This window comes from Eremothecium sinecaudum, chromosome V, assembly GCF_001548555.1.
Source record: "Eremothecium sinecaudum strain ATCC 58844 chromosome V, complete sequence".
NCBI lineage: Eukaryota > Fungi > Ascomycota > Saccharomycetes > Saccharomycetales > Saccharomycetaceae > Eremothecium > Eremothecium sinecaudum.
Window position 1 is genome coordinate 1,017,285 of NC_030896.1, and position 25,666 is coordinate 1,042,950.

Here is a 25,666-nt window from a genome sequence, read left to right on the forward strand (position 1 = left end):
AGGTAACCTGAAAAAGTTTATCACGTGCAACATTTTTTCAGGAACCCGAGCATTGCACATCCGGTGCCGAAGGTAAACAGATTCAATGGTAATCATACACATTGCTAACATTTCTTAAATCTCGGTGGCGCTCCATTGCCAACTCGAGAGCATTCATACATACCAATGAGTGTTATTTCAACGCGCTTCCTCTTGAATTAACGTAGAATAGTTTGGATGTTAACCACTGATTCACCGTAAGAACTCAGTTCTATATATAATGAGAATTCTTATAGTGACTTGTTCAAGTGAGAAAACCAAATCTTGGAGTCAACTTATATTCACTTCTTAACAATACACCTGGCTACAGTTCCCTTTATTTTAGCTTTACTATATCTATTGAAAATTAAACCTTTTGATCAATTTGTTGGAAACTATACGTTGGTTTTATTCGCTACATTTTATTCCAGGCTCAATCCCGCATTACCAGCCGCCGAGTCCTGTTTTGATGGGCAGGTCTGAATCCACCTAGCAAATTGTTGGGCTACTGTGCTCACTGTCAACGGGAACTGATGATGGTGACGCAAGCCTTACGCTTGTGCCCGTGCCGATGACGCTAATCACGTGAAATCCGGTGATCTAAGCAGCTCTGTGGTTACCCGGACTGTGTATGGTATCATTTGGAACGGCGCAAAATTTTTTCCGGTTCTTATCGTCAACGATGGCGACCGAAACGCCTAACATAACTCATTATTAACCGGTACTCATTGGACGGTAAGCGCAGACTGCGTAAATTATTGGTAGAACCGGTTTAGATACACATATTAGTTATAACATTAAAGCTCTTGGCGGCTTGGAGGCATTGTAAAACAAACGGCAACTAATATTAGCATTTCTGGGGAATTTTGAATAATTATGTCGTTCTTATTTGGTGGAAGTGGGAAATCAAAGGAACAAGAAGCGGCAGATGAAGATAAAAATTTAAGAACATCTCTTGGTTTTGATCCAAATCAAGTAACGAACGTTGCAAATATAATCTCTACACCGGGAGGCTTGGATATTTCTAAGCTACACCCTCTGGCGGGTGTTGAAAAGGGAGTTGAATACCTTGATTTAGAAGATGAGCAATTGAGTACTTTACAAGGGTCCCAGGGTTTGATTCCCTCAAGGGGGTGGACCGATGACCTTTGTTACGGTACTGGTGCTGTTTACTTGACAGCCCTAGGTCTTGGTGGTTCATACGGGTTCATCGAGGGTGTGAAAAATATCCCTCCTAACGCTCCAGGAAAATTACAATTAAACACTATTTTAAATCACATAACTAGAAGAGGTCCATTTTTGGGTAACAATGCCGGTGTGTTGGCACTGGTTTACAATTTGGTTAACTCCAGTATAGATTCCGTACGGGGTAAGCACGATTCAGCTGGAAGTGTCGTTGCTGGTGCTCTATCAGGTGCTATCTTTAAGTGCTCTAAGGGTCTAAAACCAATGGGGTATGCGTCTGGAACTATGGCGCTTGCGGCTGCAGGTTGGTGTGGTTTAAAATCAGTGCTCCTTTAATGGTATGAATTGAACGGGCCTAGACGGTATAGCTCATTATTCCTTGATGACTTTTTTCATGCACTTGTACATATCAATTTGTTTAGAAATAGAGAATAACGTGACAATAATAAACCATTTCTTTAACTACCAAGCAGACGTTTAATGTTTCTTTTTACGCTTATATTTTTTTGCTGGGGTTTCTATTGTTTCTAGATAACTTTACTTAATGATGACTTCAAAACCTTTCTAAATAATGAAGGGCCTTGAACTTTTTTGAAATCGTCGCCAATGAACTTGATATAGGTGTCTTCGTCTTCAAAAGGATATCCTGTGGCGTCAAAGGCGTCGTCGTCCTTATGCACACCGTTAAAAAGGGTTCGGTCCGGTGTCCTGGAACTTACTAGTCTGCGTTTATGAAAGACGCCTTTAGTCGACAACTCAATTAAGCGGTCTTTTACGTCATCTGGATGAACGCCTTGATCTAGTAATACTGCAACAACTCCAGCGGTAATTGGGGCAGACATGGAAGTTCCATTCAAGACGCGTAATGTATTATATGGGCTGTTGGATAAGGAAACCACAGCGACTCCGGGAGCAAAAATGTCTACGCACTTACCGTAGTTGGAAAATGATGCAATAATATCAGAGCGATCATCGAATGCCCCGACGGTTATGGCGCTTTTGACTTTTGCAGGACTGTACCAGCATGCCCTTTCTTTTGAGTTACCGGCGGCCACGACAAATACGAGGCCCTCATCAATAGCAGCTTCAACCGCGCTGTCTAATGCACTATGTCCGAAACTGAGCCCACCGAGACTCATGTTAACAACGCATCTTTTCTCAGCCTGCAGTTGACAATGTTTTACAGCGAATTCGACTCCTGAAATTATATTTGAGGTACTTCCTCGACCGTCTACGGTCATCACTTTCACCTCATATAATGTAGCTTTTTTTGCTGCGCCGTATGTTTTAGATCCAACTAATCCGGCGACGTGTGTACCGTGTCCATTGAGGTCACCGGGCCCTTCACTGGTTGTATCGATCCCAAATAAGGCTCGGCCCTCGAACTCCGGATGCTTTTTGTATATCCCGCTATCCAAAACGTACACATTCACATTCTCTCCTAAATGCTCCGAGTCATAGTAATAGTTGAACTTAAAGGAACCTCCTCCCGATGTGTCAAATGGCAACCCTGATCTCCTGCAATTTCTTGCCAAGTGTCGTGGCGCATTGTATTGTGTAGCATACCCATTGTGATTATCCCAGTCATCGCCGGTTTCATTATCTCCATCACCGCCACCATCTCTGTCACCGATATCTTTATCACGTCTTTTGCCGTCTCCTGGCTGGTTATCTCCACCTGGCTTTAAGGGTTGGTGCGGTTTCGCAGGCTTTACAGGCACTACAGGTCTGACAGGGAGAACGGGGTCTCTCCCAGGTATTATAATAGGCTTCGCGGGCTTGGGTTTCCTAGGTGATGAAGGCCTTGTAGGCTGTTGGTTAGGCTCTTCCGGCTCTTCCGGGTCCTTTGGGATTTCTGGCTCTTCCGGCTCTTTTGGCGCTTCTGGTTCTTCCGGCTCCCTTGGCATTTCTGGCTCCTCGGGCCCGGTCGGTATATCTCTATCATCACCACCTTCCTCATCGCCTTCGCCATCGCCATCTTCTTCTGTATCTTCGTCCTCCTCTTCCTCCTCTTCATCATCTTCGCTTTCGTCATCTCCTTCTTCGTCTTCTTCCCCTCCTCCTTCTTCTCTATCATCTTCTTCCTCTTCATCATCTTCTTCATCATCACATTCACTGTCTTCATCTCTACCTCCCTCGAAATCGTCCCCAGGCTGACAATAAATTCGCCTACTCAACCCCGCCGGCTGGTCGTATACGTACCGCACCGCATCACTAGCAGGCGCGCTGTTAAAACCGTAGCCATAATCTAATAGGTTATATTCCTCATTGAGGGAAACGTGTGACACCAACTTGTTATCCATTAATAGGTCGGCCACTATGGGAGGTACTTCTACTGTGATCGCCTCGAACTTGCCAAAGGAAAACTTATGCTTGATCTTCGAATCTATGATCTGTTGTAGTGACCGGTTCCCGACCTTGACCGCAAGTAACTTATGTAGCGTTTTTGGCGCCTTCAATGTAATCACATATTCTTCCGCTCTGATGCCATTTGATAGTAGTGTAAAGAAAAAGAGCCAAATTAACGTCCTCTTGTATATCATAATCGCTCTGTTGCTTTGGGATTTCGACAGACCACTTTCTCTCCGATACACGCGCTTCAATCACAAGTTTACAGCGTGGTCCTTAATTAGCCTTGGGCTAAACTTCTTAGTGTCAGTATGAGATTCATCACTTGCGAGCAGTGAGATCGTATTTCCACAAAACGACTAGCGCTATCAACGCACTAGGCGTCTCTGACACCTATAGCGTCACTGTCATCTGCCACGTTCCTTTTGATAGTATCACGTGGTGCAGTAAATTCTTGCTGATGAAGCAGCTGCTGACTGTTGAGCACCAGCTGAGCAGGAAAAAAGTGCGTGCTATTATAGCTTGTCAGGCGAAGCTGCAGACATAATTACTTGAATATGGTGCGATTGTGTAGCAAGTGAGGATCTGCCCTAAGGGGCTGGTCTTACCACTATGGAAAGTCCTACCGCAGGGTCATATCCGGACGTAATTCTACTGTTATTACATTGTACTACACAAGCACACGATACGTAATTTACACGCAGGGAAATCTATTGCCCTTTCTAGCTTATTAATACTCTTTTCTTGTAGAGAATTTTTTAATAGGGGCTTATGGACTGACCGTTGGACTTAGCTCGCAGATTGCACGAACTTAACGTATAACAAAAAATCAGCTGTTTTTTAACCGAGATAGAAGATATCGTTTGTCGAATATATTCTAAAAGGTTTAATAAATTATGGTGCAAGATATGGTGTGGTTCTAGGAATTATGGTCATAACATGGTATGCAGCAAAGACTTATCTGTCTTGAATTTTTTGCTATAAGAGATTACAGTACTTCGGTAAATTACGGGTTGTCAGGTGGTAAAAGAAATAAAAACGTATAAAAACGGATTCTTTTGAAGCTACTTACAGTATAAGACATAAAAGCGACGGAGGAACGACTAAGCAAGATAACGTGCATAGGATTTGAAGAGTTCTAAGCCAACCTACAAGTATATTTAATAGAGAATTTTCAACTTTTTATCTCTATTTGACATTAAGCTAAGTGTATTATTAATACACAGCAAATTTTCATTCGGGCTCGAGATTATAATACGGACGTTATTATAAGAGGACTGAAGCATAACACAAATAATTTGAACCTAAGATATTATAAGAAACAAATATGAAGATTCTAACAGAAGAAGAAATCAAAGCACACCATTACCATACCCTCTCCGGAGCTATCAAAGGTGGTGTAATCGGTCTTGCTATAAGTGGGTTTATTTTTAAGATTGTTCCATTGAAATTTCCAAAATTTAACCCATCAAGGATGACGCCTTCGATCAAGACAGCACTATTTATCTCTCCTCCTACTCTATTTGCTTCTATTTGCGCGGAGGAAGCGTCAAATAGTTTTGATAGAGTGATGTATGGTACTGGCAATAGCCGTGAACTAATAGAAGAGCACCAAAGATGGTCAAAGTTGTCTTTGTCTGATAAGATCCTAGAAAGTTCTAATAAGCACAAGTATAAGATTATTGTGGGTGCGTGGGCAGCCGCTATGTACGGTTCATGGCGTGTTGTTGATCGTGATCCTATTATGACTAAAACGCAAAAAATTGTGCAGGCAAGAATGTATGCTCAAGGTTTAACGGTGCTATTATTGTTAGGGTCGGTAGGTTTGTCTATGTATGAATCCAAGAGACATCCTGAGACACATAGCTTGGACACTTCCCGCCGCTGGGAAAACCTCATAGAGCAAGCTGAACAGCAAGAAGCTGCCGCCAAGCTGACTCAAAGAAGTAATGATGACAGAATCAAGGGTAAGATTTTCAAGTGAACGATCAAGCGGTTTATAGTTATGAGCTTTTCTGAATTTCTCTGGTTTTTTTGCTTTGTGTTACCTTCGGCCATGTGTGAAGTCGGAATCGGTTACCAAGCTTATGATTTAGATGAATATTAATAATTACTGTGTCAAGTGGGATCTATTATTTCAGACTTGCTTAGCATTTCTTTATTTTTAATTATAACGTATATATTTAAGTACTCGCTTGCGATACATCGTTGCTGTACTGCAAATTCTAATAGTGACAGGTTTATTTACATCATAAGATGCCACACGATCATGGTAATATTTACAATGTTAATAGTTTTAGTTAATTATGCTACCTCTTTCTCATGCTTGCCTCTAGATCGCCGACGTCCAATTTCGTATTTCTGATGTAGTAATGCTTATTTCTGCGTCTCTTGCCATCGGGCATCCTGATAATATCAATTCTCTCGACTAGAGGAGAAAAGATAGGTACCCGGGTTTCAACAGCGGTTCTAAAATGGAAGTTTCTTAACAATATAGAGGCATCTTGTATCAGCTGTCTGCGGGTCACGGATAGGACATAACCAAGGATATTATTATAGTTACATTTTGAGGAATCGTAAACGACACGGACTATACAACCAGCTTTCAAATGAAGTTCCCCAGACTTCGCTAGTAGCTTTCTCTTAGCACCGCTAGGGTCTAGCACCTTCAAGTTTGCTTCGCCTAAGCGTTGAAGAACATTAGCAGAAGGTTTCACTTCCGCAGGTGGATAAACAGGAATAACTTTGCGGGTTCTACTAACAATCTGATAACCTCTAGTAGCAGCCCTTGAAAAGGCAGGCAACACCCTACCAACAAACATTTAGATGCGTGATTGTTATATGAGATGCCGTTCAGGTGCTGGTTAACATGTTCTATGTGAGATCATTGCCGATAAAAATTTTTAGATGTAAAAGTATATCACGTGATTTCTCTGTTCTTCATGATGATATATACAGATATTAATATACAATGCTTATAGATGGCTTATATTGGGATCTATTATACTCCCTGGTTTAAAACCTGGATTTTCTCTTTCTACCAGTGAATTTGGAATCCTTTGCTACAGTTCTACCTCTCTTCTTCATTAATTCCTTCTTTCTTAAAATGTAATCCTTCCTGGATTCCCTCTCCTTCTTCTTGCGCACTCTGCTTGGTAACAAATCAGCATTCATAGTTACACCATCAAGGTTGACTTGCTCTTCTTCCCTCGAAGTTCCAGAGCTCAATACTAAGTAGTACTTCTTGTTCTTCTTAGATTCAGGATCATCAATCACCAGACCACCGCTAAATCCCGCTACTTTAGCAGCTCCTAGAATTTGCTCAGTTTGTTCATCATTTTTTGGATAGAACTGTGCTACAAACTTTCCACCTTTTTTCAAAGCAGCATATAGAGTGTTAAAAAATCGCTTCAGCCGCTGTTTGGGATCATTATACGAGGTATCTGCATTACATAGCCACTGGATTGCAGAAATACTGATTGCAGCGTCAAAAGTTCCCGCTCTAAAAGGTATACCTTGGCCAATATCTTGTAACATAAGATCTCCTTCTACCTCTCTAGTTAGACCTGTAGCAAGCATATCAGGTGATATATCCATCCCGCACCAAATATGACCCTCCTCTGTTAATATTTCTCCACTGAGACCTGAACCGCAACCGATATCTAGTAAAAAAGATGAATCCTGTAGATTTAAAAGCTCTAAAGCACGTAAGGTCATTTTTGCCTGGATATGCTGTACTCTCGAAGAAGAGGAGTACTTCTTCGATTCTACCTCATTGTAGAAAACCTCTGGAGGTGCAAGCTCTTCTGGACGAGACATGTTTTCGACCTATACAAGACTTGGATTGCTATCTCTATTATCTATTTGAAGCACTGCTCATCGATGCTGGCATTACAAAAAGGTCATCTAATTTTTCAAATGTGATGTCCGGTTAAGCACCGGTATCAGGGTATTCGGACAATTTCTGTCACCTGAGGTAAGGGAAGGTAGTTTAGTAAGTTTCCACATGACCCATCGGGTGCATTATTCTATCTGTGCTAGGTTAAGTTGCTTACCAAAAAACTACTGATTACTCACCTTCGATTATGTTACGTACGTCACATTAATCTAAGTTTACTCAAATTTAATACTGGTGTCAGTGCTTAACTAAATACCTGGTAAAAGAAAGCACCATTTTGAAGAATTTCTGTAAGTGATTTTAGAATTCTTAATAGACTACCTCTATATATTATTATCTATTTCATTCGTATCTATCTGAATTTCATGTACAGTAATTTTACTAATTTACTGTTAAACTAGGTAACCTTAATGTTGGACGGACACTGTCAAAAATATTGTGGGATGCAGGATATTTGGGAGAGTAAGGTATTTAAGAGGATATGGAAGCATAATGAAAGTTCTAATGGGGACCGCTTATCATTAAACCATGACCAACTTGGAACTTTGAGAGATAATAAAGGCGCTGCTATTCCCAATACAATAGGCACTGAAAAGGGCCAATTAGCTAACAGTCCCAAAGATGACAATCTTACTGAAGATCATCATATACAAATGAATCAGGAGCCTCTGGAGTGGTACACCAAGGCTTTACACTTTAAAGAGCGTATTCGGTTTCAGAAAGATTCCGGTAAAATGAGGTCGCTCTTAAGTGATATAAAACTTGGACACAGGGGTACCATAATGGATGATTTTGTGAATTATCCATTAAGGGCGAATTTTACTGGGCCTCGTTTATTAGCCAGTGATTTTTCTGTACCCTCTAGCGAAATTACAGGGGACGTTAAATTAAACGTACCCGCAGTTGCAGAAATAGATGATGCTCAGCGCCTTAATTTAAAGGGTTACTCAAATAACTTCTCTGGATTTTATGTTCTTTTCTGGATGGCAATATCATTTACCGTTACAAAGGTAACCATTAAATGTTACTTACAGTATGGTAAAGATATATTCAAAGCAGAAATTGTCCAATATATGACTACAGATTTATGGAGGGTTGCATTGTTTGATTTGGCAATGTACCTATGCACCTATTTTGTGTTCCTTGTCCAGCTGATGTGTAGGTGGGGCTACATTAAATGGAATAGAACGTCTTCCTTTGTTACTTTACTGTACGAGATTGCTTTCGGCGCCACGTTTACGTATCTTGCTGAACACACTATGAAATTCAAATGGATATCAAGGATATTTCTCTTCCTACATTCCTGTGTGATGCTAATGAAAATGCATTCCTTTGCATTTTATAATGGTTACTTGTGGCAAATACAGGAAGAACTTGCGTTCTCACGAGAAGCGCTGAACAGGATTAAAGACGGTGATGAGAATGTCGACCCTGCTGTGATTGAGTCGCTAGAAAAAAGTATGACATTCTGTAAATTCGAATTGCAATCTCAATCAGAAAAGACCCCATTTCCCTCTAATATCAACATTGAAAACTTCTTCATGTATACTATGTTCCCCATTTTGGTTTACCAAATCGAATATCCAAGGAATAAGAACATAAATTGGCTATATGCAATTGAAAAAGCAGCCGCAATCTTTGGATTAATTTTTATAATGGTCATCATCGCTCAATTATTAGTATATCCCGTCGCTATAAGGGCAATATCTTTGAGAGGACTTCCTCTGCTGACGCGCGCTAAGAAGTGGCCTTATCTAGTGCTTGATATGGTTCCTGGTTTTATTGTTATATATCTGCTGGTATGGTACTTAATCTGGGACGCTATCCTTAATTTCATTGCCGAAGTCACGAGGTTTGGAGACCGCTACTTCTACGGTGACTGGTGGAACTGCGTCGATTGGACTGACTTTGCTAGGCTATGGAATGTTCCTGTCCACAACTTTTTACGCAGACACGTTTACCACAGTACATTGAGCGCTTTTCACGTCACCAAGACTCAGGCAAGTCTGATCACATTTGTTTTAAGCTCGTTGGTACACGAACTTTCAATGTATGTTATCTTCGGCAGACTGCGATTCTATCTGTTTTTCATTCAGATGGCACAACTACCACTAATGGCTTTCAATAACTCAAGGCTCCTACGAAACCGAAAGGTGCTATTAAATATACTGTTCTGGCTTAGTATTTGTACAGGACCAAGTATGATTTGTACTATTTACCTCACGTTCTAATGAACTTAATCAACTTGTGTATATGATATCATCATAACTTCTTGTATATATACAGATTCGCAAGGCACGGTAGTCTATCACCTATAAATTTCTTCAAATGGCCTTGTATCATTGAAACAGGAATCCCAGACCTCATCGATAATCTTCTCGGCATGCTCTCTGTCTTTACAATTAGGATTTCCCATAACACTCAATGTAGCTCTTCTTTTGACACAGTTTTGATGGCCCTTGCCAATATCAAATCGAAAGCCTCGCCTTTTAAATTCTTGCATTATTCTACACTCTCCGCTCAGATTTGATGCCCGGATTTCTGAGCAGGCATGGTGCCTCAGGTTTAGCCAATCAACCTCGAATTTCAAATTGTCAAACTGATGCACTAATTCATGCGCTAATGTATCTTCCATATGCCACTTATTACGCAACCTATTCTGACATAATAAAATCCCTAGCTCAGGGTTAAAGCCACCAGACTTCCAATCAGGACACGCGTCACATATAATCTTCGATTCATCATATTTCAAGTTATCTTCTTTATTCTGTATCTTATTGAGCTTCGCAATTTGCTGTGTCATAAATATCACAGTAGGAGAATACTTCAATAACCAATCCCGATTTTCGTAACATTGCTTACACTGCTTATTTTGTACTACATAAGCATAATCCTTCTCATAGCTGAGCTTTTCTTCTGGTGTCAAGCCAAGTCCAGTGTTGTATTGTAATGTACGTCTCCACCAGTTAAATCCTTTAACAGAGGAAGGATCTAAAGGAACTTCAATTTTTGGGAGCACCTCACTTGGAGGGATCTCAGCATCATCACCCATAACAACTAGCCTATAAACTCTGTAAGCTTCATAATGTTGCTAGGTACCAGCTACAGATTCGTCACAACATTTTTTATATAGTTTGAAATCCTTACACCGCACCCAATATTTGTATCGCCAAGACTATAAAATAACTATCTAAAAGGCATAATTCATACTGAATATCACCAAGCAACTATCTAATCATCTAACCATATATATAGCGTTCTCTGGGGATCAGAAGACCACCGTTTATATATTTCGCTGGCGTGAATTTACTATGTTAAAAATTGACTCTAATTTAACTGAAAAAATTCATATGATGAGCATCGCAGCACGCAGCTAACAAACACTAACAGGTCAGAACATCATGAATATATGGGTAGCCGCAAGTGATGGACTTGTAGATAAGGTCGAGGAATTCCTCAAACAGCCTGACCTTACGGCAAACAGCAAAGACGAAAATGGCTACACTCCCGTACACGCCGCTGCCTCCTATGGTCATGTCGAACTATTGCGTCTACTCCTTAACAAGCATAACGGGGATGTAAACATTAAAGATAATGATGGCGATACACCTCTCCATCATACAGAAGACATTGCTGTTGCCAAAGTCCTTGTAGAAGAGTTCGGTGCAGATTTTTCTATTACCAATGAGGAGGGCAAGACCGCTCTACAGGTATTTGAAGAAGACTATGAAAACATACAGCTTATCCAATACATGAAAGAAAAATCCGGGCTGCCATTGCATCAAGATTCCTTAGGAATTGACAAAGAGCAACTATCGCAGTTCAAAGATAGTATACGATACACTCTTGAAAATGATCCTGTAGATGACAATGATCCAGCTAGTGTAGCTAGAAGACAACGCTTAGAACAAATTTTACAGGGAGAAAATGTAGAACAGGAACTAGAAAGCTATATTCGCGAGACTATCAGAGGTCAATTTGGCCAAAGCAACGATGATCAGTCTTCAAAGAGAAGGAAATAAGTCCTATCACCGATATTATGGCATACTCCGCTGGTTCTACTTTGTAGCTGTTTAGATTAATCCGGGTAACCTTTATCTGTCATTCCAAAAAGCGTCGCTGTATGTAAGATTTTTAACAAATGACTGGTACAATTGATTGAGATCAAGCAGTTGTTCCAATTACATTGTATTATTAGCCATGTCGGGGATTCTAGGGCCCTTGTCGAGGGGATTGGATGCAATCACTGCATTGAATGACCATTATTACAAGCTTTCTATCGATGAACAGAAGGCTATGTCTTTAATGCAAAGAATTCAATACTATAACTGGACCTTTGAAACTATTTGCGTTTTAATATTTGCTTCAATATACTTGGTTTTTGAATTTGGTGTGAAGTACAATACTAAAAGGGCGGATAAGCTGTTCGAAGCATTGAATTGGTTCTTTCTGGACGGCTTAAAGTTTGCACGTGCTGGTTTCTCTCATAAGGATGGCTCTAAGACGAGGTATGTTAAGGAGCAAAATGGTAGATGGTTCACTACTTTTGCTACTGGCAGATCATCAATTGAGAGTATTGTTGTTAAGGCTCATTATTTTGCGTGGTTTAACCCTCTGGCCATGATTATGGAACGAGTGCTTGCTCAATTTTTCCCAAAATTGGTTGAGAGGGACGCTGGAGAGCACGTTAAGGTTGTTATAAGGCCAAATGGAACCTGGTGTAAGGACGAAAACTCCCCTGTATCAGCAATGGATGACATGTCGAAGTTTAAATTCATTACGTCCATTGTTCACAAGAGTCATATGACAATTTCCCGGGAAAAGAACTACTTCTTGTCGCTTACTCACACTGCAGAAAGCGATCTATTGCCAAGAGAATACGTTTTTATGTCTGAGAACAACCAGTTGAACCAGTTCTTCAGTGTCTATGCTGGGCGGCTTTTGAGTGACGTTCTACCCAAATGCGCCCACTTTTTGCAGTTCATTGCCTTTACCGACCTGCCTGAGGAAAGGCCTGTTACAGACAAGTTGTGGGAATCTACGCAATCACCACGTTGTGTTATCCATTGTTCCAGTATTAGCCGTGACAGCGACATAGAGCTGTTGAAGGAGCTTGTCTCCATCATGGTTGAAGTCTATGACACTGTCACAAGAGAAATTGTGAATAAGGAGTCTTCAGTGTTCCTCACCCAAGACCTATTGAAACGTTCAGTTCAATTAAGAAAGACCGAACTAGCCAAGATTATCCGCATCATGGAGCAGGTCGAACGTGAAATGGCCATGGAAAAGAAGGCTGAAGAAGAGAGGAAAAAGCGTCAGGAACAAAGAAATACTCTAGGTAGCGATCAGTTGAGTAAGATGGACCAAAAAATGAAGGAAAAGAGGGAACGGAGAAGAAAGAACAAGATGGCTGGGAGGATGTGAATGGGATTCCTACCTCCATCGAATTACGCTGACGATCTAACCATGGCTTTACGTACCATTGGTATAACTTTATTATTACTTAAATAATATTAGTCTAGAGTGACTGTGCGCTCCTAGTTTACATGTAGACATATACAGGTCATCATTCTTTTCTCATCAAGATGTGGGAAGCGCTACAACTTCCCATTTGCCAACTAATTATAAATGTCTGTCTCTCTGCCGCTAAAACGCATCAAATCAAAGTCCAGGTATCTTAACAGTATCAGTACCGACGGAGGAATCAATAGCCGATGACTTCACAGAAGGCTTTTCTACCTCTGCCTTCTTCCCCTCCTCCTTTGGAGTTAATACTTGCTTGAGCATTGTCAAATCTGCTTGTGACTTTAGTTTCATTTGCTTTTCAAGCTCTTTTTCAGCTGCAGTAAAATCTTTAATACGTTTGGACGATTCCGCAAGCAATTCATTGTCTATGTCGCTATCTTTATGGATATAGCGAGCGCCATTCTCATAATGTAAGTAGTTTATCATTAGTGAAGGCTTTACATCTTTAACTTCACCTTTAAATAACCGAAGGCGAGGAAAATCTCTTAGAATTTGGACCTTAACCCTTTTAGTTCTCTTTGATAGCGCCGAGCACAAACTAATAGTAGGCTTAAACATCTTTAATCTTTTAATTTGGTCCTGATGAGGTTGGAGCCAGAACGTTTGAATATGCGCGCTTCAAATTTTTCATATTCTTAAAACGAAAAAATCTAACAAACCTAGCTTAACCTTTAATAAACACCATATAAAAACTAAAATAAGCCTTTAATTTCACCTGAAGTGTGCTGTTTTGTATCAAAATGAATAGAAATCCCAAACCTCAACAGAAGCCAATTCAGCAGACAAGTCCCACACCAATAACCCAGCCAACAGATACTTATGTCCAACCTTTTCTTAAAGAGTTAGTTCCAGAACTGTCAAGTTTGGAGAACTTAAAGGATGCTGAACGTCGCATAGACGTTTATTTGAGTAGGAAAAGGATTGATTTGCATCAATCAATAACTCAATGGACCTATCAAAAGCCTCGGGACTATAACGATACCCAATATTTGCGAATCTTTATCTCCACTATAGCTGAAAATCAGCCCTGGCAGACAAGTTCCGATGACCTAGAGCTCGGTAACTGGACTCTTCGAATTGAGGGTAGACTTGTTAATAATGAAGCAGTTGATTCTGCTAGAAGGCCAAAGTTTAGCACATTTTTGCAAAGCATTGCGATAGATTTCCATAATAAGGAGGCTACTCCTGTGGAGAAGGAAGAACAAAATAATGAGCAAGTCATAGATAAGATAGCGGAGTCAGGCGTTTCGCAGGTGCAGCATTCTCCTATTCCTTCTTCTAAGAAGTACGACATTGTAGAATGGCATGCGGACCCTAATTCCCCTGTGGAGTTTGATGGTCTCGATATAAAGCGAAACGGAACGGAGAATGTCGACTGTACTATTACGATCCAGCCAAAGGGCTACACTGGTGACCAGCTGCAGTACTCTGAAGCTCTTGCTTCTGTTGTTGGTACCTCTAGGGGTACAGTACACGAAGCTATATATTCGCTGTACAAGTACATTCTGTTAAATGACCTGTTGATGCCTGATGAAAATGCCAACTACAAGAGCAATCAAAATGATGACAAGATGGTCGTCAAGATAGACTCAATGATAGTCAAGCTCCTGACATCCAGCAATGTCAATGAGCCTAAAAAATACTTGAGACTAATGGAGCTGCCGCAGCTAGTGAATAACCACCTCAGTCCTATTCCCCCAGTAAAGCTAAACTACACAATCCAAGTAGACAAAGCATCTACTTATGGCGAACTAGCATTCGATATAGAGGTACCATCGGCTCTGGTGAACCAAACCGATCTAAATGGTCTCCCTCCAAACCCTCTAGCACAGCAGGGTATGATGCTACTGACCGAATTCAATACTCTATCTAGCCAACTAGAGCCACAATTCGCTAGCTTGGACAAGAGATCTCAACTGCTTTCGCTCCAGCTAAACTCAACGGCTAACAAATACCAGTTTTTCAACAAGCTTTCACAGGATCCTGTACCAATGTTAAAAGACTACATGAAATCTACTGTCAATGCTCTAAAGGTTTTAAGTGGAGATGACGGATTTGATGAGGATACAGTCAGAAGGTCCAAATTCTACCAGGAGAACGAAGCTGTGTTGTTTGAAAACCTAGGTGTATTGCTATCTAACGGCAGAATGTAAAATATTGTATTTCACTAAATACACCTCAATAACAAAGGAGAAAACTCTAAATAGGATATAATGGTCGAATTGGTCTTTGACGGCTCTTCGGCAGGTACTGACGTTAAAATACGGGCTACTTCACCCTGTGTTAGGATTGGCAAGTTAAACCATTTAATCTAATCGTTAACAATGACTTCAAAATTTGCTCATACTGAAGTTCATGATGAAGATTACTGAATGCTGCTAACTCATTCAAATTGGTGTTCCAACCGAGTTAATAGGACATTATGAATTTGTCGCAGGTGTATCGGTCTACCAGGTCCTCTTCAGAGGACACAATGTCCTTTGAAGAAGCTGTTATGAAAGGTTTGGCAAGTGATGGTGGACTTTTCATCCCCTCAGTTATTCCCAAGGTACCTGAGGCCACGCTATATGAAAAATGGTCTACTTTATCATTTCAGGAGTTAGCCTTGGAGATTATGAAACTTTACATTCCAGAGACTGAAATCCCTACTGATGATTTGAAGAAGCTAGTTGACAACTCTTACTCTACTTTCCGTAATAGCGAAATCACTCCATTAGTTAAAAATGTCACTGGCTCTGAAGAAAATCTTCATGTTCTAGAGTTATTCCACGGTCCAACATATGCTTTTAAAGATGTTGCATTGCAATTCGTTGGTAATCTCTTTGAGTACTTTTTACAGCGTTCTAACAAGGGTTTGCCAGACGATCAAAGAAAGAAAATAACTGTTGTTGGCGCCACCTCTGGTGATACTGGCTCAGCTGCGATTTATGGTTTGAGGGGGAAGAAGGATGTTTCCGTGTTTATTCTGTACCCTACTGGCCGTATTTCTCCAATCCAAGAAGAGCAGATGACCACTGTTCAAGATAATAATGTGCAAACTTTATCTGTGAAGGGTACTTTTGATAACTGTCAAGATATAGTTAAAGCTATATTTGCTTGTGAGAGTTTCAATCAAAAGCATAATGTAGGTGCTGTTAATTCCATCAATTGGGCGAGAATCTTGGCTCAAATCACCTACTACTTTTATTCTTATTTTAGAGCAACCGGCGGCAAGAAGGGAGCTGTTAAGTTTGTGGTTCCATCAGGAAACTTTGGTGACATTCTTGCTGGATACTATGCTAAGAAAATGGGCTTGGATGTTGAGAGGTTGGTCATTGCTACCAACGAAAACGATATCTTGGACAGGTTCTTAAAATCCGGTTTGTACGAAAGATCCAGTGATGCTGCAGCTACCTTATCCCCTGCTATGGACATTTTAATATCGTCGAACTTTGAAAGGTTACTATGGTATTTAGCTCGCGAATACGTTGCAGAAGGTGATTCCCAAAAGGCAGGTTTAACTGTAAATGGATGGTTCCAACAGTTAAAGACCGGCGGTAGATTTGAAGTTCCAGCGGAAGTTTTAGAAGGTGCAAGGAAGGATTTCGATTCAGAAAGAGTTTCTAATGCTGAAACTACTTCTACTATTAAGGAAATATACGAAAAGTCCCAAAACCCAAAGAAGTATATTATAGACCCCCACACGGCAGTGGGTATTCGTGCTACTATAAGACATTTGGCCAATAGTGATAACAAGGAGATACATTACATTTCTTTGTCAACTGCACACCCCGCAAAGTTTGCTGATGCTGTGAACGAAGCTTTATCTGGTAAGGATGGTTATTCATTCCAGAAGGATGTGCTCCCAGAAGAATTAAGGCAGCTTTCATCTCTTCCAAAGAGGATAAAACTTGTTGAAAGGCCAGATGTTGAGTTGGTCAAGGACGTCATCGAGGAATCATTAAAAGAAATGAATATCTAAATAGTTATTGCATTCCCGTTGATACGTAATGCGAATTAAATGTAACAAATCTCTGTATAGATTATTAGAATTCTATTATGGTGATACGAATACTAATAAACCATCCGTAATACAATACCAGTATATACCCTACGTGTTTACCTTGGAGGACTGTTTCAACCCAATTTTACCACTTTCGTCGATTTCAATATCGAAGCCAGCCTCCGACAGTACGTCATCTTTAATAGCTCTCTTGGCCTCAAGCTTCGCAACAAATTCTTGGTTCTTCTGATTGCCTTCAAGAAGGAACCTAATACACATTATGCTCCTCTCTTTGATAAAAGGATCATTATCGTCTAATATGCAGTTGGATAGTACAAGTTCCAGAGCATGAAGCTCTCGGCATCTATTCTGAATTTCTTCATTACCGTAGCACAAATATGCCAAAATTTCAATAACCATAGACTTACATTCAGGGAAATTTGTAGCCTTTATAGTACCGGTTTCAAAGTCAATTCTGCTGGCCTTTTTGTCATTGTCTTTAACAGGTTCTCCTGCAGCATTAGTTGACCTTATTCTTTTTACACCTAATTTGTCTCGGGTAATATTAATTCTAATACAGTTCTTTTGCAAGCAGCTGAGAAGATCCACCAAAGTCTTTAATCCTCCGTAGTATAGAATGAACTCTCGTACATGCTCAAATTTTGATAGCACAGATATTATATCGAGACTAATAGTCAAAATACGGTGGATTTTTTGAGCCAAAATCTCATCTTGGGCATCGCCCTCGAAGAATAAACGTAGCTCTTCAGCAGCAGATACAAAAACTTCGTACACCCAGCTCATAATAACAGTCAATTGCGTTTTATCCCATTTCTCTCTACTTGTTATGATTAGTTGCGATAATGACAAAATTGTGCAGAAGTTTTCCCAGTTGTTCAATCTCTGGTCTTTTAAATATACCCCAAATGATTCATGTGTTAAAATTGATGACCATATTTCAACCTGAACAGCTTCAAGAGCTGATATACTGGTTAGAGCACCCTTTTCACCTTGAACTACTGGAACTTCGATATGGCTTTTCACAATATCCTCTATCAGAAGACTTGACAAAATATTCGTGGCACAAGGATGCTTTAAAAAGTAGTAGAGGAAGTCATCATTCTGCACCAAATGCGACATGAAGCACAGCATTGGTAGTAGCAATGTATCTCTATTTTTGCTGGGCACAGTTGCAGGATATACCAGAATATCACATAATTCGTCCAAGCTCGACTTATCAAAAAGTACAGATGACTTGGAAATATTATAAAAAAACTCATATGAAACAGAGAAAAGAGCTATTTCCATAGCTTTATAAGATTTCTGTTGCTTCGCAAGCCATCTAGTGAGCTTATTTTGTAACAGTAGCTCCTGTGGAATATCTTGCCGTTCGGCTCCAAAGTTTCTTGATAGTAATACAATTCCTCTCAAAAGCCTTAAATGCAGGTCTGGAGCAACGCAATTTCTTAAATCAACGTCATTAATTGCACTAAAACATTGCCCAACTGCTTTCCATAGCGCCCGATCACCTGCTAGTCTTTTTCTAAAAGATTCATCCGCGGACGATTTGATTACAATTGTATTAAGGTCATCAAAAATTGGCATATAAGCATCAAGTGGACTATTTTCACGCCCAAGTATAGCACATGCGTTTTCTAAAACTCGCAAATCAACCGGTTCCGTCATGACTGGCATTTTAAGGTTGCATTTTGGGTTCATATGTGTTGAATGAAGTGCGCGATGAGCTCCTATTTTGTCTAAAAAAAATCGTAACCTATGAGAATTCACATTTTTAATTCAAAGAGCAATTTCAGTTGTAAAAACTACTAGTACACAACAAAATTTAAATATCCTAACCGATTATTTGAAATGCTTCTATATAGTCCATTTATATCAATTCATCATCTGATTCATCATCAGGTAATGGCAGATTGTTTTCTTTATCGCTAAATCCTTGCCAGCCCTCCTCATCTTCTTCATCAGAGACTTGTTGTAGTTCCTCGTCAGACTCAACTGATATTAGTTCCATTCCGTTCTCCTCAGTGCGAATACTACCATCTGTACTAGTTAGGAACTTCATAGCATACTCGTTATCTTTGGAGGCGGAAACGACATCTTTAGCAATTCTTGCTATGAATCTTTGAATTGCTCTCAGAGAACTGACAAATTCATGCTTGTGCGAGAGGATATATTTGCCATGGGCAGTAAGTAAGCCTCTCACCCATAGCAGATTAAACTCTAAATGCTGCGATTCCATTGCAAATTCGCCGATGAAATTCAAAATCTTTGGAACATACACTATGGGCAAGTTATTGCTCACAAGTTCTATTTCTTTTGGTGGAATAGCCTCATAAACCTTATTAATTAAGTAGGATTCGTTTAATCTGAAAGCCATGACCAATGCGTGTAGGAACTCCTTTTTGTTCAAGCATTCAATAGTAGCTTGGGGTGTTATGTCGACGTCTAGATCAAATGGGTCAAACATTATACTTTCGTCCACAGAGTAAATCAGCAATCCTTCGGTAGAAGCTGCAGCAAATGCATTTGCGGTTGGTGCAAATTGAACTGACGTAACTCGGATTTCCGGCCTCACTCTTCTTGTCGAAAGATCGCCTCCCCTCTGGGAACCTGGAAGACTGTTGTCAATACGGTCTTCGAGATCAGAGTTTTCTGCATCCTGGTCTATCAAATCTATAGTGCCTGCATCAGTCATTCTACTGGAATTCAAGAACTCCAGTGTTCCGTTTAAGGTCATATTTCTAGAAACTATGAATCTTTTAATAAGCACCTCATTTGTCACATCATACAGACATATGGAATTGTTGTTACCAGCGGCAACAATTGCTAATCCGTCAAAACTATAGTTGATAGTGGTAAAGTATTTGGATCTGGCGGAATTCTTAGCAGTAAAACGGTCTTCTAAATGCCTACCACCAATGATGTCTTTTCTGCAGTCAATATTTCCGATCTGTCTGGCATTAGTAACATCAAAGATTGTGATCTGACCATTTAGTGTAGATACGGCAACTTGCTCACCATCGTGTCTAATAGACAGAGCCAGCACATCACCAAATACTTCTATAGGTTCCACCTGTTGGGACCTACCAAAAATGGACCATATTCTAATAGTTTTGTCCCATGATGCAGAAGCCAAGACACTGTTCTCATTGCTAAATGCAAGGCATGACACGGGACCCTCATGTCCTGAAAGGGTGTCTAGCAACTGACCAGTTAGCACAGACCACACTTGTATATCAAAGTTGTCCAATGATCCTGCACAAACAATTTCACCACTAGGATCGACTGCTAAACAGTTGAATTGGATCCGATCAGTAGCCGTAAATGTTCTGAAATTACGATATCTGATTAAATCCCACGCCCTCACAGTACCATCTTTGGAAGATGAGAACATGACTTGACCTTTCTTTGCAAACTGCACACCGGTAACCACTGAAACATGCTCAGTGAATGTAGCAAGGCAGAACCCAGAGGCAACATCCCAAACTTTTATCTTACCGTCGTCAGCAGCAGTCACAATCTTAGTCCCATCTGGAGAGTAACACAATGCATTCATGGAATCAAAATGGCCTTGTTGCTTCAAAATGTAAGACTCCGACTGCCACTCATAGACCAAGAGTTGGCCCAGTTTACTGGAACCAAATGCTAACCAGTAGCCAGATTCGTTCATAGAAACAGTATTCACGGCATTCTGGCCCATAGAAAGCTGTTGGAGCAGAGTAAAGTGCGGCAGCTCGTAAAGTCTAAACTCACCGTTATTAAATCCCACCGTGAGGATATTCGATTTAGGGTGAAATGTAGTACACTTCACCTTGGCCTCTTTTGCATAGAAGTAATTCTTCTTAGTTATCCTCCAGCTGTACTTAGAGAGATCAACCTCCTCACTATCACTTTCCTCATCATCACTTCCAGCCTCGCTTGGCTTTTTGGTAAACTCCCACTGGAATAATGCTCCGTCCTTACTCACTGTATATATAATTTCTTGATTGTCACTGAAAAATGCATTCACAACATAGTCGCGATGGCCTGAAAAAGTTGTACATGCAAGATTCTTTTCTTCAGAATCAATAGACCATATCCTTGCGGTCATATCCTTCGATGTAGAGATGATAAACCGACAGTCTTTCGACCATGTCAGCGACAGTACATCTGCAAAATGACCAGCATGAACCCTATAACGCACAAAAGGCGCAAACTGCATATCTTCGCTAACAATTGGTGTTCTCCAAATCTGAATAAATCTACCGCATGCCAATGCAAACATTTTCCCATCTGGTGAGAATTTCAGGTCATTAACCTTATCCTTGAAGTTTAGATGATGTATGACATTTCTAGCTTTAAAATTTACCAAAATACCGCGCCCATCCTCATCTACAGATAAAAGCAAAGTACCCTGCTTATTTAAATCAATTCTGGAGATATTTTTCCTATGTTCATATTCGAAAGTAAATGATTTATTGTTGATTAAATCGAATACGGATACCCTATTACCAACTGGTGAAAGCAATTGGTTCCCATCATTTGAAAAAATCACGTTTCCCTGTCTATAAACAGTTCCCAGCAAATTAGAAAACCTAAAATCCGATTTCATCGTTATTACAACCTAGTGAAACCTTGATTTTAGTTCTGTTCATCATCTCATCTCTTCTCTTCATAGAAAATTTTTCAACTCATCGCGCGAAAAAAAGAAACAAGGGTTTTCAAAATTTTCAATACTTGTAAAAGTCAGCTTAGTTCAAGCTCATCGCAAGACTTAATGAACTAAGGAAATTAGTTAAGAGTAAGCTGATCTGTGTATTATGGTGTTGAAGTCAACCTCTATAAGTGATGTGTCCGTTTATCAGGTCTCTGGTACTAATGTCTCTCGTTCTTTGCCAGATTGGATAGCAAAAAAGCGTAAGCGTTCATTAAAAAATGATTTAGAATGGCAGAATAGGGTGGAATTAATACAAGATTTCGAGTTCAGTGAAGCTTCCAATAAGATTAAAGTTTCCCCAGATGGTCAATTCGCTATGGCTACTGGTACTTATAAGCCGCAGATTCATGTTTACGACTTCGCGAATTTATCAATGAAGTTTGAAAGACATACAGATGCAGAAAATGTTGATTTTATAATACTATCTGATGATTGGACTAAAAGTGTTCATTTGCAAAATGACCGGAGTATACAGTTTCAGAACAAGGGTGGATTGCATTATACAACTAGGATTCCGAAGTTTGGGAGAAGTTTATGCTATAATAAAGTTAATTGTGACTTATATGTTGGTGCTTCGGGGAATGAATTATACAGGTTGAACTTGGAACAAGGCAGATTTTTGAATCCATTTAAATTGGATGGGGAAGGTGTTAATAATGTTTGTATTAATGATGTTAACGGTCTGGTTTCTGTTGGCATGGAGGAGAGTGTCGTTGAATTTTGGGATCCTAGAGCGCGTTCTCGGGTTTCTAAGTTATATTTGGAGAATAACTTTGACTCCGCGCCTTTCCAAGTTACTACTACCAGTTTCAGAAATGATGGGCTAAATTTTGCCTGTGGTACATCTAATGGTTATACCTATCTCTATGATTTACGTGCAGCAGACCCATTAATAATGAAGGACCAAGGTTACGGTTTTGATATTAAAAAAGTGATTTGGCTGGACGATGTTGGAGCTAATAGTGATTCTAACAAGATCTTAACCTGTGACAAGCGTATTGCAAAGATCTGGGACAGGAATAGTGGAACCGCATATACGTCGATGGAACCTAGTGTTGACATTAATGATATTGAGCACGTAAAAGGGACAGGTATGTTTTTCACAGCGAACGAAGGCATACCAATGCATACATATTATATTCCAGACCTTGGTCCTGCTCCAAAATGGTGTTTGTTCTTAGACTCCATTACCGAAGAACTGGAAGAGAAACCAAGCGAATCTGTCTACTCGAACTACAGATTCGTAACAAAGGAAGACGTCAAGAAGTTGAACCTAACCCATCTAATTGGCTCCAAGGTCTTAAGAGCATACATGCATGGTTACTTTATTGATAGCGAACTCTACGATAAGGTAGCACTAATTGCCAATCCTAATTCCTACCGTGATGAAGTCGATAGAGAAATCAGACGTCGTATTGAAAAGGAAAGAGAATCCAGAATTAGGTCCACCGGTGCTGCCAGTAAACCTAAAGTTAAAGTTAACAAACAATTGGTTGATAAATTATCCGACAAGCGCGGTGGCAACGTTGCAGAGACTGTTCTACAGGACGACCGTTTCAGAGAAATGTTTGAGGATGAAGACTTCCAAGTTGATGAAGATGACTATGATTACAAGCAATTAAACCCTGTAAAATCTGCTAGGGAGACCGATGAAGGTGCAGCAAAACGTATTAGAGCTTTAACTGCAGCTGAAGAATCTGATGAGGAGAGAATCGCAGCCAGAGAAGGAAAGCAGAGCTATTCCGACTCCGAGGAAGACTCTTCGGAAGATGAGGACAGCGATGATGGCGCTCAACTAAACGATGAAGAGAAAAAACAGTTAGCAAAGAAGGTGGCCGAGCTACAGAGGAAGAAGAAGAAGCAAGCAGAAGATAAGGAATTCAGAAGTACACTAAGCGTCGGCTCGTCCGACCCTCAATCTACGTTGTTGCATAGCACCTCTTTTGACAAGCAAGTAGAGCTGCTCAACAAGGAAGAAGCCAGTAAAAAGGATAATAATACAATTCTCCGCCGCACCAACCGTGGTGAGGCAGAACTTACATTCATTCCAAAGAAGGTCACCAAAAAGACCAAAAAGAAAGTTACATTCGATGATGAAGGTGACGATGATAACAAACCTAAAGACAGCACAAAGGATGGCAGAAGCCGCCCTAGGTTTGAGGGAAGAAGAAGAGCAAGTAAGAACGTTTTCCGTGGAATGTGAAGTAGCATAATCTATAACTTCAATATATAGTCATTTAGGGTTTAACCGTTAATCAACTACTCAAGCAATCACGTGCCAATTCAGCTTTTGTAATCAACTCGTTTGGAATGAGTTCTAAATAAGGACCAGCCTCAATAACAATGTCTACAACTCTGCATATATGAATGCGAAGAAATAGAAATAGCTCAGTAAGTGGTGAACAGTCTTCAATAACTTCACTGAACGGCCTATTATTCAAATATTAAGCACTAATGGGTATCAAGAAACTTTTTAAAATAAAACCTCCAGAGGACATTAGTCCCGAGCAAAACAGAAAAAAGCTTTTGGAACAGGGAATTCCAGTGAAAGATACCGTGCCAAGGTCAAGGGAAAGGTTTTCAGCATATGGGAAGTACGCATCTGATAGGACCCAACATAGACAGTATGCTCCCTCGGGGTACGAAGCGGAGGGATACCATTCACAGGGTCATATGAGTAATGAAGAAGCAGACCTGGAATCTTTAAACAAGGCACCATTCGACCCATACGAGACAAGCACCTCTTCTCTGAATAGAAAAGCGATTGACCCCTATGCTGTTGTTTCATCCGATTTGAGTTATGGTGAGAGATCAAATACGCGCCAAAGCAACACTTATACTTCTACCGAAACTTACTCATCACTTGACACCGGTCAAAGCAAGAATGACGGTAGTAACCCTTATGCATGCATGAAAGACGATGTTTACAGTAGTGGCTCATTCTCACTCACCGGTAAACGCCAGCTTAGAACGCAGTCGGAGGATACTGTAAAGAGAGCACAAAAAAATAGTCAGCGTGACGGTTTAGATGAGTTGGATTTGAATGCAGTGATAGACCACCCATCGGATGCGGACGATTTGAATAATTCTATACACGAGGAACAGTCATATAACGGTGAAAGCAAGGGCTTTAGGACCTTTGAAGATGTGCAACGTGAAGCGGCTTTGCGGGAACAGCAAATGGAAGATGAAGATGTGGACGAGATTAAGCGAGAGATACGGTTTACTAAGCAAAGTTCAGTTGCTTCTACTCGTAACACTTTAAAGATGGCACAAGATGCAGAAGTTTCAGGAACGAATACCTTAGGAATGTTGGGGCATCAGAGCGAAAAATTGAATGATGTAGAGCAGAATCTACATCTGATTAAAATGCAAAACCGTGCTGCAGAAAATAACGTTGCAGAGTTGAAAAAGCTCAATCGTAACATTCTAGCAGTTCATGTAGGCAACCCTTTCACTAGCAAGCGTAAGATGAGAGAAGCAGAAGCGAGAATAAAATCCCAGAAGAGAATAGACAATTATCAGCAGGAAGAACTGAATTCCAACTTCGTGCAGTCTACTAGAAGAATTGAAAGTGCTTTAAAATCTGAATCTGGCATTCGCGAGCGGTACGAAAGAGATCGTGTCTTAGATCGCGCAAAGCAATACCAATTCGAACAAGATGAAGAGGACAATGAGATGGAACTTGAAATCAGTCGTAACTTGGACAAAATCGGGCAGGTCAGCAGCCGTTTGAGAAAGCTCGCGCTCTCTACCGGGCAAGAAGTGGATGCTCAGAGAAGGCGGATTGAGAAAATCGAGGAGGATGCTGACGGTCTTGATGTGCGTATTCATATGAATACTTCCAAGATGACAAACATTAGATAAAAATTAATTATATATATTTTCGAAAAAATGTGAAACAAATCCTATAGTTATCATTATCTTATGCCTAAAAATATCGTGCAAACTTCTACATAGTAGCTGCTGGATGCTACTTATGGTTATATATACG

General features: G+C 40.3%; 16 protein-coding genes across 16 annotated transcripts; 9 read left to right on the forward strand and 7 right to left on the reverse strand.

Moving 5' to 3' along the window:
- Positions 1 to 894: 894 nt before the first annotated feature.
- On the forward strand, positions 895 to 1,539 carry TIM23 (protein transporter TIM23; the record flags this gene model as incomplete). Its single annotated transcript, XM_018132965.1, has 1 exon — positions 895 to 1,539. The coding sequence occupies one exon, from the start codon at positions 895 to 897 to the stop codon at positions 1,537 to 1,539; it is 645 nt and encodes a 214-aa protein (XP_017988454.1).
- Positions 1,540 to 1,730: 191 nt separating this feature from the next.
- On the reverse strand, positions 1,731 to 3,746 carry RRT12 (Rrt12p; the record flags this gene model as incomplete). Its single annotated transcript, XM_018132966.1, has 1 exon — positions 1,731 to 3,746. One exon carries the CDS (start codon positions 3,744 to 3,746, stop codon positions 1,731 to 1,733), a length of 2,016 nt encoding a protein of 671 aa, XP_017988455.1.
- A 1,133-nt stretch (positions 3,747 to 4,879) lies between these two features.
- On the forward strand, positions 4,880 to 5,536 carry RCF2 (Rcf2p; the record flags this gene model as incomplete). The annotated part of the gene is made up of 1 exon (XM_018132967.1): positions 4,880 to 5,536. One exon carries the CDS (start codon positions 4,880 to 4,882, stop codon positions 5,534 to 5,536), a length of 657 nt encoding a protein of 218 aa, XP_017988456.1.
- Positions 5,537 to 5,861: 325 nt separating this feature from the next.
- IMG1 (mitochondrial 54S ribosomal protein bL19m) lies at positions 5,862 to 6,374 on the reverse strand (the record flags this gene model as incomplete). The annotated part of the gene is made up of 1 exon (XM_018132968.1): positions 5,862 to 6,374. One exon carries the CDS (start codon positions 6,372 to 6,374, stop codon positions 5,862 to 5,864), a length of 513 nt encoding a protein of 170 aa, XP_017988457.1.
- Positions 6,375 to 6,567: 193 nt separating this feature from the next.
- Positions 6,568 to 7,371, reverse strand: BUD23 (18S rRNA (guanine1575-N7)-methyltransferase; the record flags this gene model as incomplete). Its single annotated transcript, XM_018132969.1, has 1 exon — positions 6,568 to 7,371. One exon carries the CDS (start codon positions 7,369 to 7,371, stop codon positions 6,568 to 6,570), a length of 804 nt encoding a protein of 267 aa, XP_017988458.1.
- A 489-nt stretch (positions 7,372 to 7,860) lies between these two features.
- On the forward strand, positions 7,861 to 9,681 carry AW171_hschr53414 (sterol O-acyltransferase; the record flags this gene model as incomplete). The annotated part of the gene is made up of 1 exon (XM_018132970.1): positions 7,861 to 9,681. One exon carries the CDS (start codon positions 7,861 to 7,863, stop codon positions 9,679 to 9,681), a length of 1,821 nt encoding a protein of 606 aa, XP_017988459.1.
- Positions 9,682 to 9,758: 77 nt separating this feature from the next.
- ATP23 (putative metalloprotease) lies at positions 9,759 to 10,502 on the reverse strand (the record flags this gene model as incomplete). Its single annotated transcript, XM_018132971.1, has 1 exon — positions 9,759 to 10,502. One exon carries the CDS (start codon positions 10,500 to 10,502, stop codon positions 9,759 to 9,761), a length of 744 nt encoding a protein of 247 aa, XP_017988460.1.
- A 349-nt stretch (positions 10,503 to 10,851) lies between these two features.
- On the forward strand, positions 10,852 to 11,472 carry AW171_hschr53416 (uncharacterized protein; the record flags this gene model as incomplete). Its single annotated transcript, XM_018132972.1, has 1 exon — positions 10,852 to 11,472. The coding sequence occupies one exon, from the start codon at positions 10,852 to 10,854 to the stop codon at positions 11,470 to 11,472; it is 621 nt and encodes a 206-aa protein (XP_017988461.1).
- A 178-nt stretch (positions 11,473 to 11,650) lies between these two features.
- Positions 11,651 to 12,874, forward strand: AW171_hschr53417 (uncharacterized protein; the record flags this gene model as incomplete). The annotated part of the gene is made up of 1 exon (XM_018132973.1): positions 11,651 to 12,874. One exon carries the CDS (start codon positions 11,651 to 11,653, stop codon positions 12,872 to 12,874), a length of 1,224 nt encoding a protein of 407 aa, XP_017988462.1.
- Positions 12,875 to 13,111: 237 nt separating this feature from the next.
- Positions 13,112 to 13,534, reverse strand: MRPL50 (mitochondrial 54S ribosomal protein bL9m MRPL50; the record flags this gene model as incomplete). Its single annotated transcript, XM_018132974.1, has 1 exon — positions 13,112 to 13,534. One exon carries the CDS (start codon positions 13,532 to 13,534, stop codon positions 13,112 to 13,114), a length of 423 nt encoding a protein of 140 aa, XP_017988463.1.
- Positions 13,535 to 13,716: 182 nt separating this feature from the next.
- On the forward strand, positions 13,717 to 15,129 carry RSC6 (Rsc6p; the record flags this gene model as incomplete). The annotated part of the gene is made up of 1 exon (XM_018132975.1): positions 13,717 to 15,129. The coding sequence occupies one exon, from the start codon at positions 13,717 to 13,719 to the stop codon at positions 15,127 to 15,129; it is 1,413 nt and encodes a 470-aa protein (XP_017988464.1).
- A 269-nt stretch (positions 15,130 to 15,398) lies between these two features.
- THR4 (threonine synthase THR4) lies at positions 15,399 to 16,937 on the forward strand (the record flags this gene model as incomplete). Its single annotated transcript, XM_018132976.1, has 1 exon — positions 15,399 to 16,937. One exon carries the CDS (start codon positions 15,399 to 15,401, stop codon positions 16,935 to 16,937), a length of 1,539 nt encoding a protein of 512 aa, XP_017988465.1.
- A 129-nt stretch (positions 16,938 to 17,066) lies between these two features.
- On the reverse strand, positions 17,067 to 18,644 carry CTR86 (Ctr86p; the record flags this gene model as incomplete). Its single annotated transcript, XM_018132977.1, has 1 exon — positions 17,067 to 18,644. One exon carries the CDS (start codon positions 18,642 to 18,644, stop codon positions 17,067 to 17,069), a length of 1,578 nt encoding a protein of 525 aa, XP_017988466.1.
- A 202-nt stretch (positions 18,645 to 18,846) lies between these two features.
- Positions 18,847 to 21,567, reverse strand: PWP2 (snoRNA-binding rRNA-processing protein PWP2; the record flags this gene model as incomplete). Its single annotated transcript, XM_018132978.1, has 1 exon — positions 18,847 to 21,567. The coding sequence occupies one exon, from the start codon at positions 21,565 to 21,567 to the stop codon at positions 18,847 to 18,849; it is 2,721 nt and encodes a 906-aa protein (XP_017988467.1).
- A 208-nt stretch (positions 21,568 to 21,775) lies between these two features.
- On the forward strand, positions 21,776 to 23,875 carry ENP2 (ribosome biosynthesis protein ENP2; the record flags this gene model as incomplete). Its single annotated transcript, XM_018132979.1, has 1 exon — positions 21,776 to 23,875. One exon carries the CDS (start codon positions 21,776 to 21,778, stop codon positions 23,873 to 23,875), a length of 2,100 nt encoding a protein of 699 aa, XP_017988468.1.
- Positions 23,876 to 24,126: 251 nt separating this feature from the next.
- Positions 24,127 to 25,539, forward strand: SEC9 (Sec9p; the record flags this gene model as incomplete). Its single annotated transcript, XM_018132980.1, has 1 exon — positions 24,127 to 25,539. One exon carries the CDS (start codon positions 24,127 to 24,129, stop codon positions 25,537 to 25,539), a length of 1,413 nt encoding a protein of 470 aa, XP_017988469.1.
- Positions 25,540 to 25,666: the final 127 nt, after the last annotated feature.